We start from the raw sequence: 16464 nt of genomic DNA, 5'->3' as shown, positions 1-16464 counted from the left end.
CCAAGAGCCGTCGACTCAAAACACATTCCCAGTCAGCCCTGTTCCCCAGCATTCCCTAAGGAAACCGTATCTCCTGTAGCCACACAGAGATGTGAGGGCTACTGTTAGCTGCGTCTGAAAAAGATTGACTGTTTGGGCACTAAGTGCTCGCTGTTGACACAAGCCTCTCTTTCATATGCAGCAGAGCACAGAGCGCTTGGGCTAAGTACACAGTTTGTGTTAAAGGTTGGTCCGCTCGTACTGAGAATTTCATCCGTCGAGCTCTCACCTGCCGAGTGGCTCTGGATTTTTGAAACGGAAAAACGCAAACACTCGAAAGGAGTCAAGAACGGGTTGGCAATTTGGAAAATAACATGATGAATCAGCTGCTTTATTGTTCAGAAGAGATCAGAGCACCCAATAAAAAAAACAACCAAGTCCTGCATGCTGATGGATGACATGTGTCCGAATTTGTCTCTCTTTTGTGTGTCTTTTGTTATCTTTGCTTCTCTTTATTGATGTGACCATATAGGATCAACATGAAAACCTAATATATTATTATTGTTATTATTAATAATAATAATAATAATAATAACATATTAATATATATTATATTATTATTAACATTATGTATTATTATTTTATGCTAAATATGCTACCAAAACAGTAATGACCAGCCAAAGATATGTTTTATTATTGTTGTTTTTATATATAAATTTTAAAATCTTTTGAAGCTGGAAATAATAATAATAAATTCTTTATTATTAGGGTTTAATTTAAACCCTATTATTGTATTTAATAAAAATTTTATTTAACATGTTATATTGTTGAATAAAAAAAAAGCATGATTATACAAACCTAAAACTATGGAAAAAAAAAAAAGTTGATTTATATAAAACAAACTTTTTTTCAGCAATTTGCCAGTAAATAAAAGTAAAACTGAAACGAAAATGGATTAAAAAAAAAAACTATGTAGATATATTTAAAAACAAAAAATAAAACAAAATTGATAAAGCACTCAACAGAAATTGCTAACACTTTAAATAAAGCTAAAATGGAAAATTTAAAAAATGTAACCCAATTCAAAATATTAAATTAAAAACTAAAAAATATGCTCTTTAATGTGGTCTGTACCAAAACTTGATTTTTTTTTTTTTTTTTAAATTTACTGGAGAAAAATAAAATAAATTACTTGTTAATTCACTCCTCGCTTTGACCAAAGGTTCAAGCTCATTTTACTCATTTCTATGTGGACTGATCAAAAAGCTCGCTCATTGCTGAACCTCATCCTACCCAGAAAACACCAATTCTACTCAGAAAAAGTAAATTCTACTGTCAAATTGACCAAAATGCACATTTCTATTGTTCATTTTCAGTAGCCAGAATCGGAAAACATTGGCAATAGCAGAGATCTTCCTGGGTTTTCTTTTTTTTTTCCTTTTTTTTTTCTACATTACAAGAATTACATTGAAAGCTGGAAGGCCTGCATTCATCAAAATACGAGTATGGCAGTTGCTTATTGGGAAAACCGCCAACATATCACCAAGTCTAGGAAAAATCCACCCTGAAAAGCGCAAAACAGTTCCAATAATATCTGCATTTTCCCTACAGGTGTGGCCCCCACACTAGGGAAATAAGCTCACCTGCAAGTGGAATACATGTAATTCAAAAACCTTGGGTGGTGTGGCGCTCCAGACATGACAGACGCCTTCTAAATTATGAGTTTTGAATGTCGCAGTGAGCCTTCGAGATTTCTTTTGCTGCTTTTTGTATACAGTACACTTGAATTCACTCTTGATTACAAATTTCCCTGTGTTAAGAAAGCCGCATCTGCTTTGGCTGGGTTTTTCTGTTCTTGGCATTGAAACGGCAGCTCTGGTTCGTCCCCTGGATGCCCAGCTGATGCTGCGAGACACGTTTTCTGAATAATGTGATTGACCGCCATAAATTGCTTTCGTTCCAGGCTTCATCGCAGCAGCTGAAGTTCACGACGTCAGACTCGTGCGACCGCATCAAGGACGAGTTCCAGTTCCTTCAAGCACAATACCACAGGTACACACAAACACAAACACACACACATACATTTTCAGTACATTAAAGCAATAGTTCACCTAAAAATTACAGTCTGTCATTTATTCACCCTCATTGTTCTTTCTTTGGCAGTATTATCTTTGTATTGTTTATATACAGTTTAGGTATTCGTGGATCGATTCTGAGATCTTCCAATTGCATCGCGATTCTCTCTGGAATTGATTCTGAGCTTAGATTTTTAACAGCAGGTGTCGCTCTACTCTAGTTTTTATCTGCACACTCAAACACTCATGAATAAGAACACTGAAGAGCATTTGTGTGTTCGGCTGAGTCGTGTAATTTCATCTCGGCTCCGAATGCTTTTATGACGCGCGATTAATGTTAAAACAGCCCACTGTGAACACCCTTGTAAATCGCTTCAAACTTTTCGAATTTTATGAATGATTGTTTTAGGTTCAAGTGTGTGTAAGGATTTAAAAACAAGCAGATTACGGCTGATTCTAAAGCATGCAGTGCCATCTGCTGTTCAAAACTAAGCTCAGAATCGACTCGAGAAAGAATTGCGATGCAGTCAGAAAATCTCAGAATCGATGCTGAATCATTTCTCGATTTGCGATGCATCGATTAATTTTCCCTGCCCTAATAGCGTTATGGTATTTATTAATATATTAAATTAGCTTTTTTCAGTTTTCATTTTAATTGTAGGTTGGTTTATTAATTTTGCTATGTGCTTTTGTCAGATTTGTTTATTTATTTATATTTGGCTTAAATTTATTTTAATTAAAGTTTTATGTTATTTTCTTCCACTGAAGCTCAAGATGCTATTTTAGGGCTGGTTCACACGTTAGGACAATCTTAGGATGCTCCGATTATCGTAAAATAATCTGATCAAATGTTCCTGCCGTGTGTGGTGTGTTAAGACTGCTTTTTCTCTGCTCGGAAGGACGTCGGGACCGCTCCGATCTCAAATCGGGGATATCCAACATGTTGGATTTATTTGGCCCGATTTCTTCTCGTGTGTGGTGTCCCCCGAGGACAAACGATCACGCAGCCTGTGGACTGTGGCGTGTAGCCAATCAGAAAGCGAGGTGACGAGGCGGTGAGGAAGTACCGGGAAACAAAATCAAAACAGCCGGCGGCATGGCGCACCAGAAAGTCCGGTAACGATACTTATTGTGTGGTTGACGGACTGTTTATCAGTTTGGACCAGTGCAGCGCGAACCGATCGTGATCATGCAACGCTGTTACTACACAGCGCTAATGAGATCCAGTAAAAAAAGCATTTGAATTCGCCACAGAAGTAATAACATCGCTGCGAGATCTAGAGAGAAACATTCACATTTCTCCGTTATTCACGGATCAAACAGCGCGTGGAAACCAGGAATGAATGAACTAAACTTATCCAGTGTCTACAGATCAGCAACATTCGTCCGCCATGATTGTTTACTCTGAAGTCACGTTTGATCTCGAGGGATTTTGCGAGATTTCCCGTCTGACATGGGAATGCTCGGGAGTCAAATCGGTTTCGTGTGTGATTTGTTGATTTTGCCGTGTGGCTGCACACCACACACTGTACGACCAAAACTGTTAGACCCGTGATTTTTTTTATCGCCGTGTGTGGGGTCTCTCAGGTTTGGAAAATCGGCTGACATTTTTTTAAAATTGTCCCGTGTGAACCAGGCCTTAGATGTAGCATTTTTTTAATTTTGACTTTTAAATGTAAAAAAAAAAAAAAAAAAAAAATAGAAGCATTGCTTTTAAAACTGAAAATTAGTTTTTTTTTGTTTTGTTTTTTTTTGTTGGAATTGCAATGTCCCATAATTCACGAGTCATTTGTTCTGGTTTTTGATTTTAGTAGAGTAGGTTATTAAGAGTATTACGAGATTAGGAAAGTAATGACTTGTGATTCAGTGAGTGAGTTAGATGATAATTCACTTACTACTCCGATTCAGTGAGTTCATTCTGCAAAGGAATCACCAGATTAATTCTAACACATAACTCATGAGTTTTTTTGTGTAATTCAATAAATTTGTGTTCTTGAATCCGACTATAGTAGAAAAGAGCAACCAGAAAGTTAAACATCCGAAAGTAATGCCTTGTGATTTATTAAGTCAAATGTTAATCAGAATCATCAGATTGATTCAGACTTGTGAGTCTTCTTGTGCGATTCCTTAAAAGAACCAGTTCATAAGAGTCATTTGCTCTTGAATCAGACTACACTATAAAAAGAGACCAGCACATTATCAATTTTAATTTTGTGTTCCACAGAAGAAAGACAGCCATACAAGTTCAGAACCACATTCATTTTCAAACTGTTTCTTTAAGGAGGTCCTCTACAAACCAGTGTGACTAAACTCACTATTAGCAGGCATTTTTTTTTTCTAACAAGCTTCCCTAGTGCCTCATTCCCTTGCCGATTAACATGGAGCGGCTACTGTGATCTGATCCGTCTGATGCTTTGACTCCTGTAGACGGAGACGGAAGACTCTTTTAAAGACACAAAGACGCTGCTACTGTCCCGTCTTTAAGGCAACTTGTCTTTCCCTCCCTATTCCCATGACAACGAGCAAACCCTCATTTAACCCTGGTTCACAGAAGAATAGGCCCTACGTTTTTCTATGTGTATTCAGAGCATGGATTCGCCGCCATTGACTTCAATTGAGATTCAAAAGACAAGGGCTTTTTTTGGTGCTGCGTTCAGCCTTTTAAAGGAAATGTTCTGCAGGCGGTCCCCAGAGCCTTGCCGAGCTGTCGCTTCCTGCTACAAATGCATAAATAGATCAGGGAATACATAAATCAAAATAAGGATGACAGCAGGAGCGATTTGGAGATGGAAAGAAGTGGCAATAAAACTCCATCAATGTGTCGTTTTTTTTGGCGTCTTTTTTTTTTTCTGTGAGAGCATCTTTGGAACCTTCAGGAGGTCTCGGCCAATCAGTGGCTTGCATGGCTAATCACAGGTAGCCTGGCAGCAGGGAGGATGGTCACCATGGCAACCCCCAATATATGTTACACAGTCATAATAGCCCAGTTTTTTTCCCTTTTTTGGGATAAGTGGAAGCAGCAGACTGGAGAGGTATGAAGAGACAGAATGCTTGTCATACGGCGACAAAACAAAAACCTCTAGTATGTCATGGCACTTTTTTTTAAATATAGATCAGATATTTTTTCTCTGATTGTTTTCAATGGACGTTTTTCCATTCAGCGCTCTTTTTTCATATGGAACTTCTTTTTGGATTTCCCTACATACTGAAAAAGCATAATCAAATTTATTTATTTTTTCTTTGGGAACAAAAGAGATAATGTGGCTTGAAAGGCTAGTAGTTTGCACATATGCTGAAGGCACGGTTAGCTCTGGTGCTCATATGGGAAATTCGGGTTCGATTCCAGTCAGCGCTGTATGAAAATCCATTCCTGACACTTTTTCTAAAATATATTTTATGTATAAATAAAATTTTATATCTGTACATTTTATATATAAAGAAATTAAGCCAATATTCTGTTTAATTTTATTCAATTAATTTATCACACAAATATTTGACAGATTAAAATGTTTTCTCCAGGTAAATTCTTATTTTACTTTATTTTATTTTAGCAATTCTTAAATGTGGCTTATTTTGGATCCTCATTTGGGTGATTTACAGGGGTGTAAAATACTATAAATTTTACTTGATTGCTGTACTTGAGTATTATTATATTTTTTATTTCACTCAATTTATATTGCCAGTATTCTCTTAAATTTTATTGAATTAATTTTATCACACAAATATTTGACTGATTAAATGTTCTTTAAAATAATTTACCTAGAGAGAAAAAAAAATTGTTTCCTATTTTATTTTATTTGTTACAATTTATCAGTTCTTAAATGAGGCTGATTTAGTACAGTACTTTTACTTTTTTGAGCTTTTATTCAGAACGAATATTGTAATTGAGTGTGTTTTTTTAGTGTTTTTTTAATTTTTTGAGCTTTTATTCAGAACGAATGTTCCGTAAGCAATTTCTGCAATTTTGCTAAGGTCCAGCATTTTACTTTCTTCAAACTGTGCAGCCCAAAATCATCACAAAAAAACAAAACAAAAAAAACATGCAAAACTATTGACAGCCAGATGGCTTTATGATTGGCTAATTACTTGATTGGCTAAAAATCAGTGACCCTTATTTTCTGTTTACAGAGCCTATAGATGTGATACATAATAAAGAAATGTGTCTATGGTTTTCCTAAAATAAACAGTTTATTAACATTAAATTCCTCTTCCTATTTACTGAATAGAACGTGAAGAAGCCTGAAATCTTAAAAAAATGTCTGAAGCATTCTGAACCCTTGGCCTCCGTTGCATAATATATGTCTAGTGTCTACATTTTTTTTCATTGACCAGTCTTTCTTTTCTCTCTCCAGTCTGAAGCTCGAATGTGACAAGCTGGCCAGTGAGAAGTCAGAAATGCAACGTCATTATATCATGGTAAGTCTGCACAGAACGTGCTCTCCTCCAGAGGGACGTGCCTTAGGCTAGATGTGCTGGAACATATTCACATCCGCCAGAAACTAACCTAGCCCTTACCTGTCTGATTCCATTGTCTTATTCTCTGTCTGCCTCTGCACTGTCTTTTCTGCTGCTCTATTACCATTCTGTACCTCCTGTCCACCCAGAGGCGTCATGCACCTATTTTTTTGAGGGGACATCAGTGGCGTAGCTGGGCTCACTTGGTACTCTTGTGACTGAAAGGAAGTTATATTTTCTTTACTTACCTGTCTTTATTTATTTACTTAAAAATTGGTGGTCCTTTATATATTTGATTACTATATTTAGTATATATGCTTATTTACAAACAACTTTGTGGTTCTTATTGTGCATGTATTTTTTTATTGGTCTCCAGTATTATGTTATGTTATGTTATGTTATATGTTATGTTATGTTATGTTATGTTATGTTATGTTATGTTATGTTATGTTATGTTATGTTATGTTATGTTATGTTATGTTATGTTATGTTATGCGTTTTCGCACCATGTAGTTCTAGGAACTAGCCAGCAGGGATGTTACTGGACAACAAATTTTTCCCTCGCCGTTTTCCTGGTTGCATTCGCACCAGTAGCAGGAACTCTGAAGTGGCCGAGAGTGACATCTTTATTTGCTGCATTTACAAGCATCAACAACCAGTGAATGGAGGACGCAATGTTTGGAGCTTTTTTTGTTGTGTGTGTGTGGTGCCGTGTCGTGTCGTAGGTTTCGCGATAATGGAAATAGAATGGAAATGCACATTTTACGAATTAAAAGTGTGTGAAAATCTGACTAAATCTCCTTATAGTTTTATCATCGAGGCTGTGAAAAGAACACAATGCTGCAGACAACACGTAAATGCTGTTATCGGTGTTTTCCATGTTCGTGGAGTAAATATTTTTACACCGCTTTTTAAAAATGCTGGGTATCCGGTGTTTCGTATGCGTTTGGTCATTTAGCGTATACTGCTTCACTGATAGTTCCTATAGAACTGTTTTTGACCGTAATCTCAAAGTAGGAGCTAAATTGGTTCCCCCAAATGGATTTCTAGGAACTAAATACATTCCTAGATCCTGTGGTCCTGTGCGAACACACCAAAAAGCGGGAACGTCCGGCAGTAGTTCTAGGAACTATTAAAAGGTTCTTCCGGTGCGAAAGTCCCTATTATATTATATTTAGTGCTGTCAAACGATTAATCGCGATTAATCGCATCTAGAATAAAAGTTTTTGTTTGCATAATGTGTGTGTAGTGTGTATATTTATGTTTGTTTAATATATACACAGTACACAAACATATATTATGTAAACAAAATCTATTATTTTGGGTGCACTACATACACTACAGCACTAACCGACAGGCAAGACAGCAGGTTACGTCTGGTATAAAACAAGGTCTCAGCTTTAAAATTTTAAGAAATTCAGACAATAAATACTGTTCTGTGTCTCTGTAATGCGTCGTGAAAGATGGCTGTATTGCCTCAGTTCAAGCGGTACATGAATCAATCGTCTCTTCATATTTACTTAAAGCACGAAATAAACATGATTGAACATCAAAGCGTATTCTATTTCAACCGCGGATAGACATCACTACACACTATTTTTCAAGTTTAAGTCCACCAAAGTTAATCTACTCTCCTGTCTGATTTGTTTGTTGGGCAAGATGACGATTTGGCGTTATGATTGGTCAGATCATCTGTCAGTTAAGCCCTTTGCAAATGGTCAATTATATTATGTTAATTTAGCTTTATTTTATTTATTTATAACTTGCCAGTTATTATTTATTTTTCTCAGTTTAGTGGTTCCTGTGTAGCAGTTCTTATAGTCGTATTTTCTTTATTATATTTATTTGATTAATTTAAATGTATTTGATATATATACTGTTCCATCTTTATTTGACCCTCTAACTCTAGCATTTTCTATTCTATTGTAATTCCACTTTATCTACTTATCCTCTTTTTTATAAAAACAACAAAAAAAAAAACACTAGCTTTCTATTTTTTTATATTCTATCTACTTGTTTTTCTTTTTTTTTTTTTTTTTTTATTTGTTTGTTTGTTTTTATTTGTTTGGTTAATGTATTGTTTTAGTTTGCACTTAAAAAAAGAGCAACAATACGTTAGTTTTGATTGCTTCTATTGTCCACATTTGTAAGTCGCTTTGGATAAAAGCATCTGCTAAATTGCACTTATTTTTATTTGTTTGTGTATGTTTGTGTGTTTGTGTGTGTGTGTGTGTGTATATATATATATATATATATATATATATATATATATATATATATATATATATATATATATATATATATACATATACATATACATACACATACATTTTTTTTTTTTTTAACAAACATCTTTGTGGAACTTATTTTATATTTATTTTTATGTATTTTTTTATTTATTTATTTACAAACATCTTATCTTTATATATATATTATGCTTTATTCAGTTTATTGTCTGTTATGTGGTATTATATTTCAGCTTTATTTAATTTTTTTATTAACAACTTTGAGATTATTATTATTATTACATTGTTATATATTTATTTTTTTTAATTTATTTGGCAGTTCTTATTATGTTATATTATATTGTATTATATTATTTTACAATTTGGTGGCTTTTTTATGTTATTGTTTATTTGATTTATTTGTTTACAAACAACTTAGTTTTTATATATAATTTTATATATAATATAAATATAATATGACATTATAAAATATTATAATGTTATTTTATTTGCTTGTTTTTTTGTTTATTCATTTACTTCAATAAATATTTAACTTCAGTAAATGTGTAACTGCGTAATAACTATGAACTTATTTTTCTAGAATGCAAGTACATTTTTTAAGTAGCTGCATTCAAAATCCATTTGCCTCAAAAATCTATCAGTTTGCCTTTGGTCGTTTTTTTTATGGATAAATTTTGTATGATCTGACTTAATCTCCTCCCTAGTCTTCCACCCCCATCCCTTCCTTTTCTACCTTGTCTGCCATTCTTTCTTTTGTCCATATACTCTGCTCTCTCTTCTCCTCCATCCCCCCGGTGATATTCCCTCCCCTCTGTTCTAACTGTGTTGTCTCTGGCCCGAGCCTCGTGTTGCCGTCTGATATTCCGCCTCTAATTGATCCGTCGAGCGGCTTAATCTCATTTAATCTGTGCGGCGTTGCTCTCACGCGCATCAGCCAGAGCGCCCTCCCTCCCTCTAATAGCCTATCGGGTTCCCTTGCTCTGTCCGCACCCGCTGGAAGATGGGGAGGGTGGGCGTCCGCTTTGCGTGGGTGGTAATTGCTTTAGGGACCTACTGCTGCTTGGCAGAGCCGACCCTGATCCAACTCTGGCTCCATCACTGATGCTCTCTGCTCTTGTTTAGCGGCTGAGGTTGTGTTGAGCTGCGCGTGGACGTGTGGATGATGAGTGAGGCTAACACTTTAGCACGTACTATGCACCAGTACTCCCGCACATGTTACGCTGAGGTCCTAGATGTTCAGTTCTGTGTATTAGAGCTGTAATGCAGCGTGTTCATGTCTGACTTGCTTTATTTTTTTTTTACAGTACTATGAGATGTCCTATGGTCTGAACATCGAAATGCACAAGCAGGTGAGTTCATCTAATCTGACGAATTACGCACATCCCTGAGAGGCAGTTTATATGCTCACATTTCCATCTTCATTGCTTTTGCTCAACATTATTGAATGCTGGTGCTTCAGTTGAGACTGACTATACGCAGAAGTGTCAGTGTGGTACCAAACTATGCCTTAACAATTCATGAAAATTGATTTATTCATGGCTAGCTTTTTGACTACACTTTCTAGGCCATGATAGCTGAGATATTTGATTGATTTGAAACACTAAAATATGATTTTATTATATATATATATATATATATATATATATATATATATATATATATATATATATATATAATATTATATATATATATATATATATATATATATATATATATATATATATAAGCTGATTCTTAGCTGATTCTTGAAGATGGTATATATATATATATATATATATATATATATATATATATATATATATATATATATATATATATATATATATATATATATACCATCTTCAAGAATCAGCTAAAAAACACCTCTTCCATCTTTATTTGACCCTCTAACTCTAGCACTCTCTTTTCTAATTCTTTACTATACAAAAAAAACTTTTAGACTTGCACTCTATTCATTTACTAACTGCTTGTTTTCTCAAATAAAAATAAATAAATAAATAAACTATCACTAGCTTCTCTATTCTTTTTGTATTCTATTTATTTTCTTTTTAATTATTATACAGTTAACAAAAGCAAAAAGGCCTCTAACACTAGCTTGTGCTGTTCTTTTTCTATTCTATCGGTTTTCTTTTTATTTATTATATAATAAAAAAAACTTGCTTCATGTACTGCTTAACGCTAACTGAGACTTGTTATAGCGCTTGTATATCATTGCTCTTTTGTTGATTTTGATTGCTTCTATTCTCCTCATATGTAAGTTGCTTTGTATAAAAGCGTCTGCTAAATGTAAATATAGATAGATAGATAGATAGATAGATAGATAGATAGATATAGTCCTTAGGAAATAACATTTTTTCACCTGTTTTGTCTTTTTGCTTGGCCTATCACTTTTTATATATTTTTAAATAAATAAAAATAAAAACTATATAAAAAATATATATATTCATCAAAGAATCTTGGAAAAATATAGTATATAGTCCCATATATCTTTAATTAGTAATAATGTGTTAAAATGATTCAGAAGCTTTACTAAATAAATAATAAATTTTTTTTTTATTTGTTATATTGTGTTAAAATGTTTATGATGATTTTTTTTTAGCAGCATTCCACAAAACTATAATGATGATCAATATTCCACTTAATATAAATAAATAAATTATATTATAACAGAAAAATACAAAACACTTATTTTAAATTGTAATATATAACAGTATTACTGTTCTTATTCTACTGTACTACTATATGCACACATCATATATATGTGTGTGTGTGTGTATACAAATATGCCATTTATATATAATGCTTAAATGACACATCGTGCAGCCCTAATATAAACACAAATAAGTATATTTGAATGATGCAGTGATTGAAATTGCTTCATGTTCCACAAAATGTTTTATGCACCAATAGTTTTTTCTGTATATGGCAGACAGTTAGCTAGACTGACAGACTGCACGTGGAAATCTAGGCACGCACCATTGCCGCTGCTGCAGCCAGTCTCATGAGCACAATTCATCAGTCCCTTTATGTGACACAGGTGAAATATGTTTTAAAAAAGTCAGTCAGGCACGGAAGAGTGTGTGCGAGACAGAAATACAGGGCATGAATGCAAAGAATAAAGCATGCCAGTGCTTGGTATGCAGTCATTTCTCTCTCTCTCTCGCTCTCTCGCTCTCGCTCTCTCTCCTGTATGCTGTATGAAGTGTCAGCATGGCAGGCTATTGAAACAGGGTTATTGTTGCCTCTCTCTTTGTCCCACTGCATGTTTTTCTCCATTTGTTTTTGTTAGTTTTTTTTTTTCTCTCAAGTTCTTGCAGGCATTTTTTAGGACTCGGAACAATCATGTTTTCCTGATATGAGCTTTCTCTTCATATCTTTGTCCTTTTCATTGTCACTAAATGTTAATTTGTTAAAATATCTTTACTTTAAAACATAAATATGTGTGTGTGTATTTTTTATATAAATAAAGTGTGTATGTTTTTATATATAACAAGCTTTTATTTTTTAGAATTTATTATTATTAGATTATTTGTTGTCCAATTATGTACTTAGACAAGTAGGTCTGTTTATATTTTTGCAGCAGCAGAGGACTGTTTGTAATTTTTTGGCTGAGCTGATGTGGGGGTTTGTGTGTGTGTTTTTATGGGTGGAGTTTGCTGAAGAGATGTTTGTGTGTTTGTATGTGTTTTTTTGTTTATTCTTGCCTTACCTGTCTCAAGAGGTACAGCGAGAGATAGCAGCGTTACCTCAACATGTAGTTTATAGCATTACGCCTCGTCTTAAATGCTCGCAGATAGTCTGATGTGAACAGGCTAGGGATGTAAAGATTTCACTATTAAATCTATGGGTTCAGTTCATTATTTTGGAGAGTGGGTATTTATAGTGTAATTGCATGATTATGTTTGCATAATGATAGTAATATGAGTGTGGGAACATACTGTACAAGATGTGATGTGATATTTATTTTTGTGTGTGTCTGTGTGTGTGTCTGTGCGTCTTTTTCAGCACCAGCAGCAGGTTCTGGGGGCGATAGAGAGAGCCAAACAGGTCACCCCACCAGAGATGAACTCCATCATACGGGTAAACTGTCTCTCTGTGAGTGAGTGTGGCTCATGTGGGCACACACAGGTTTATGTGTTTGTGTGTGTTTATGGTGATGGATTTGTTTTGTTTGTTTGCAGTCTGAATATCTATAAAGAAATACATTATTAATACTTTTTGTGCATTGTTGTTGTAGGGATTGTTTAATGGTAATTATTGCATCCATAGACTGTAATTAAATACAATAGAAAATGCTATTTTCTTTATCAAATAACAGCTTTTATTAAATAGCACCAGTGTAATTCAAAAAGTACCAATGTTCAATAAATTACTACATTTATTAATATTAATAAAAATAATCACGGTAAACAGTTATTCCACTTAGTAACATAAGTCAGATATATTCACTGCCATTCAAATGTTTGGGGTCAGTTATATAGTGAGCCATTTTACATTTTAATATATTTTAAAATGTAATTAATTCCTGTGATGGCAAAGCTGAATTTTCAGCAGCCACTAGACTAGACGGAAATTTCGTAATATGAAAGTCTGTATTGTCATTTTAAATTTAATTAATACTTGTATAACTAATTTACTCATCATAAATTAATACTTATATTTATTGTTTATTAATTTTATTAAAAAAAAAACTTTTTTGAATGTGTATAGATTTGATTCATTAATCTAGAATTCGCAAGTTTGCAGCTTCATTCATTGTTTATCCAGTCATACTTTAGAGCTGAAACTGTTTTGTAGTAATGTAAAGTAAACTAAGAAAGTTAACACTTTATTTTAAGGTGTCCTTCTTACACGTTACATGTACTTACTATTATGATAACAAACAATAAATTATGCATAATTACATGCAAGTAACCCTAAGCCAAAGCCTAACCATATAGTAAGTGCATGAAGTTAATTAACATTACTCTGTACTTAACACTGTTACAAGGGCACCTGAAAATAAAGTGTAACCGAAAGTTACTATTAACTAATAAATTATGTAGGTAACAACACTGTATGTGTGTGTTCTGTAGCAGCAGCTCCAGGCTCACCAGCTTTCTCAGCTGCAGGGCCTGGCGTTGCCCATGACCCCTCTCCCTCTCGGCCTCAGCCAACCGGCCGGCCTTCCCGCCGTCACCTCCAGCTCCGGCCTCTTCTCCCTCTCCAGCATCCTGGCCTCTCAGGCCCAGCTGGCCAAGGAGGATAAGAGCACACGCGAGACCTCCGACAGCCACCGCGAGGAAGATGGAGACAAGTCCGACTAGTCGCCCGCCAAACCTGTTCCTTCATCCGATCATCCTCCAGAGCTCCACGTAAAGAGCAGAGGCACTTGTTCCCCTGTTTTTTCCCCTTTTTATTTTCCTTCGTTTTCCAGTCTCCTTGCATCTTTCTATCTACCCTCTAAATTGCTACTGTGTTCACATGCCTAATGTCATTCCTTCTGGTTCATTCCACCAGCTCTCTATATGTATTTATACCAATCCAACTTTTTATTGTGTTACGGATGGTTGATTTTATTTTATTTACACTATTTCTTGCCTGCGTGTATGTATATATCTATATATATATATATTGTATATTTCTTATGCTCGTTGTGGAAATGGTCTACAAAATGGTGCGACCGTTAATGGACCATCGACCCTTCAGTAATAATTCCTCTTTGTTTTTTTTTTTTTCCCGCTCACGCTCTTCCTCTTAAAATCTTTCACCTTTTAAAGCTACAATCTACAATAACTGAGTCAAAAGCACTTTGGCCCCAGGCAGTAACTCTGAGACTAAAAGCAACTTTGAATCTAAAAACTTAGCCGCGGCATAATCCATTTAGGGTTTAAAGGATTGGTGTTATTGTTCGAAGTCATGGCTGTTGCATCTATCCTACCTTATAGGGACAGTTCAAGTTAAAATGAGGATTTGTTTCATTTTTATATCATCCCAAAGATGAAGATAAAGACATCCCAGAGATATTTTGAAGAAGGTTCATGCTGCTCCTTTCCGTATCATAAAAGTGAATGGTTACCACAGCCATCAAGCAAAATTTTTAATGAGTGTATAAAATTTCTTAAGTTTCTCATTCAATGGCTTCAGAACACTTGTAATCAAAAACTAGTCCATATGATCCTAGTCCTTCATGTATTATATTCCAAATGTTCTGAAGCTGTTTGTGTGAAAAGAATTGTATGGAAAAGAAGAAAGTTGAAAGTCATAAGGGTTTGGAATGACCTTAGGATGAGTAAATGATCCTTATGTCAGTCCATACCTGTTTGACTTAATTTCTTGTGTGGAGCATAAAAAGAAACGTTTTGAAGAATGTTCATGCTGCTCATTTCCATACAATAAAAAGTGAATGGAGTCCAAACAGTAAAGAACAAAGATCACCATAAAAGCCTCACAAAACTAATCCATATGCCCTCATGTACTATATTCCAAGTGTTCTGAAGTTGTTTGTGAGAAAAACATAAGAGATTTCAATTATTATTTACTGGAAATTTTGCTTGATAGTTGTAGTCACCATTCACTTTTATTGTATGGAAAAGAGTGGCTTGGACATTCCTCAAAATGTCTCTCTTTGTGATTCACATAAGTAAGTCAGTCATATTTTTTTTTTAGTGTCTTGTGTGTTGTTTAAGGTTGTCGGTATTTACATTTTAGAGTGAACTATCCTTTTAAACTGCTTGATGAGCGGTACTGAAAGAAGAAAGAACATTTGTACTAGGCCCTTCAATGTACTGTATATCTATATTTCTAATGTGTTTGGAAGCTGTTGTGCTGTCTTAGACAGAGAATATTAGATGAATCCTTTGAGATGCTAGCTAACCTGCTCACCAAGTGAAAAGGAATGCTGTTTAAAAGATTTTTTCAGTCTTTTTTTATAGTAATGTCAATTGTCTACATGGTGGAGTTATATTGTTTTCCTTAGAAGGTAAGTTGTGAGAATAAGGTATTTGAGAAATGAGAAGCGCCTTCTTTAAAAAAAAATTATTTGTATTTTGATAGCACTACAAAAACAGGAAGTATGTGAAACCATAAGTCTGATTTATAACAAGCCCTCCCAACAAAGACAAAAGACATTTTTGGTACAATACGTTACTTTAAGTGGACTTAAGGTAAAAGCTAAGATTTGCAGTTTTGAATATTCAGTCTCCCAGTGTCATGTTGTATTATGTAGTATGTGATTCTACCAAGAGGGGGCAGTAAGTCCATAGCAAGTCCACAGTAACACCCTCAGGGTCACTTTAGTGTCCAATGTTGGTTTTTGCAAACATATATAAAATGCTTCTTTTGACACGCCCAAAAATAAATAATAAGTCTAACATTTGTTCAGTCTGGAATTTAAGATTTTTGTTGTTGTTGTTTGTTTCTTATTGAAACAGTGACTTACAGCTATAGCAGTATTCTAGTCATAGATTGTGCCGCATTTTCATGCCAAAGTACACATCACACTTTGTCCTCGGTTTTCTCAGTCTGAAAATACAAAAGATTTGAAGAAAAAAAAAACAAAAAAAAAACTTTTTTTTTCTTTAAGGTCTGTGCTTGTGATTTTGTGGATGCTTTAGATTTGGTTGGTCCAAATTTTGCTGTAATGGACACCTATAACGTAGACACAGCTAAACCATATCGGATTCAGGAGTGAAGCTGCTTCCTAATATGTCTTAATGGGACAGTGCACA

General features: G+C 34.5%; 1 protein-coding gene across 1 annotated transcript in view; it reads left to right on the top strand.

Annotated features, from left to right (window-relative positions):
• tle5 (TLE family member 5, transcriptional modulator) overlaps positions 1-14905 on the top strand; it is a 30225-nt gene extending 15320 nt beyond the window's left edge. Inside the window, exons 2-7 of the mRNA XM_042749555.1 lie at positions 1943-2031; positions 6407-6470; positions 10060-10131; positions 12336-12476; positions 12761-12835; positions 13831-14905. Of these exons, the coding sequence (XP_042605489.1) occupies positions 1943-2031; positions 6407-6470; positions 10060-10131; positions 12336-12476; positions 12761-12835; positions 13831-14061 (672 nt within the window). The 3' untranslated portion in view covers positions 14062-14905. The remainder of the gene's footprint in view (positions 1-1942; positions 2032-6406; positions 6471-10059; positions 10132-12335; positions 12477-12760; positions 12836-13830) is intronic.
• The last annotated feature ends 1559 nt before the right edge of the window (positions 14906-16464 follow it).

This window comes from Cyprinus carpio, chromosome B22 (genome assembly GCF_018340385.1).
Source record: "Cyprinus carpio isolate SPL01 chromosome B22, ASM1834038v1, whole genome shotgun sequence".
NCBI lineage: Eukaryota > Metazoa > Chordata > Actinopteri > Cypriniformes > Cyprinidae > Cyprinus > Cyprinus carpio.
Note: the sequence above shows the minus strand (reverse complement) of the source record. Positions and strands in the feature narration are given on the sequence as shown.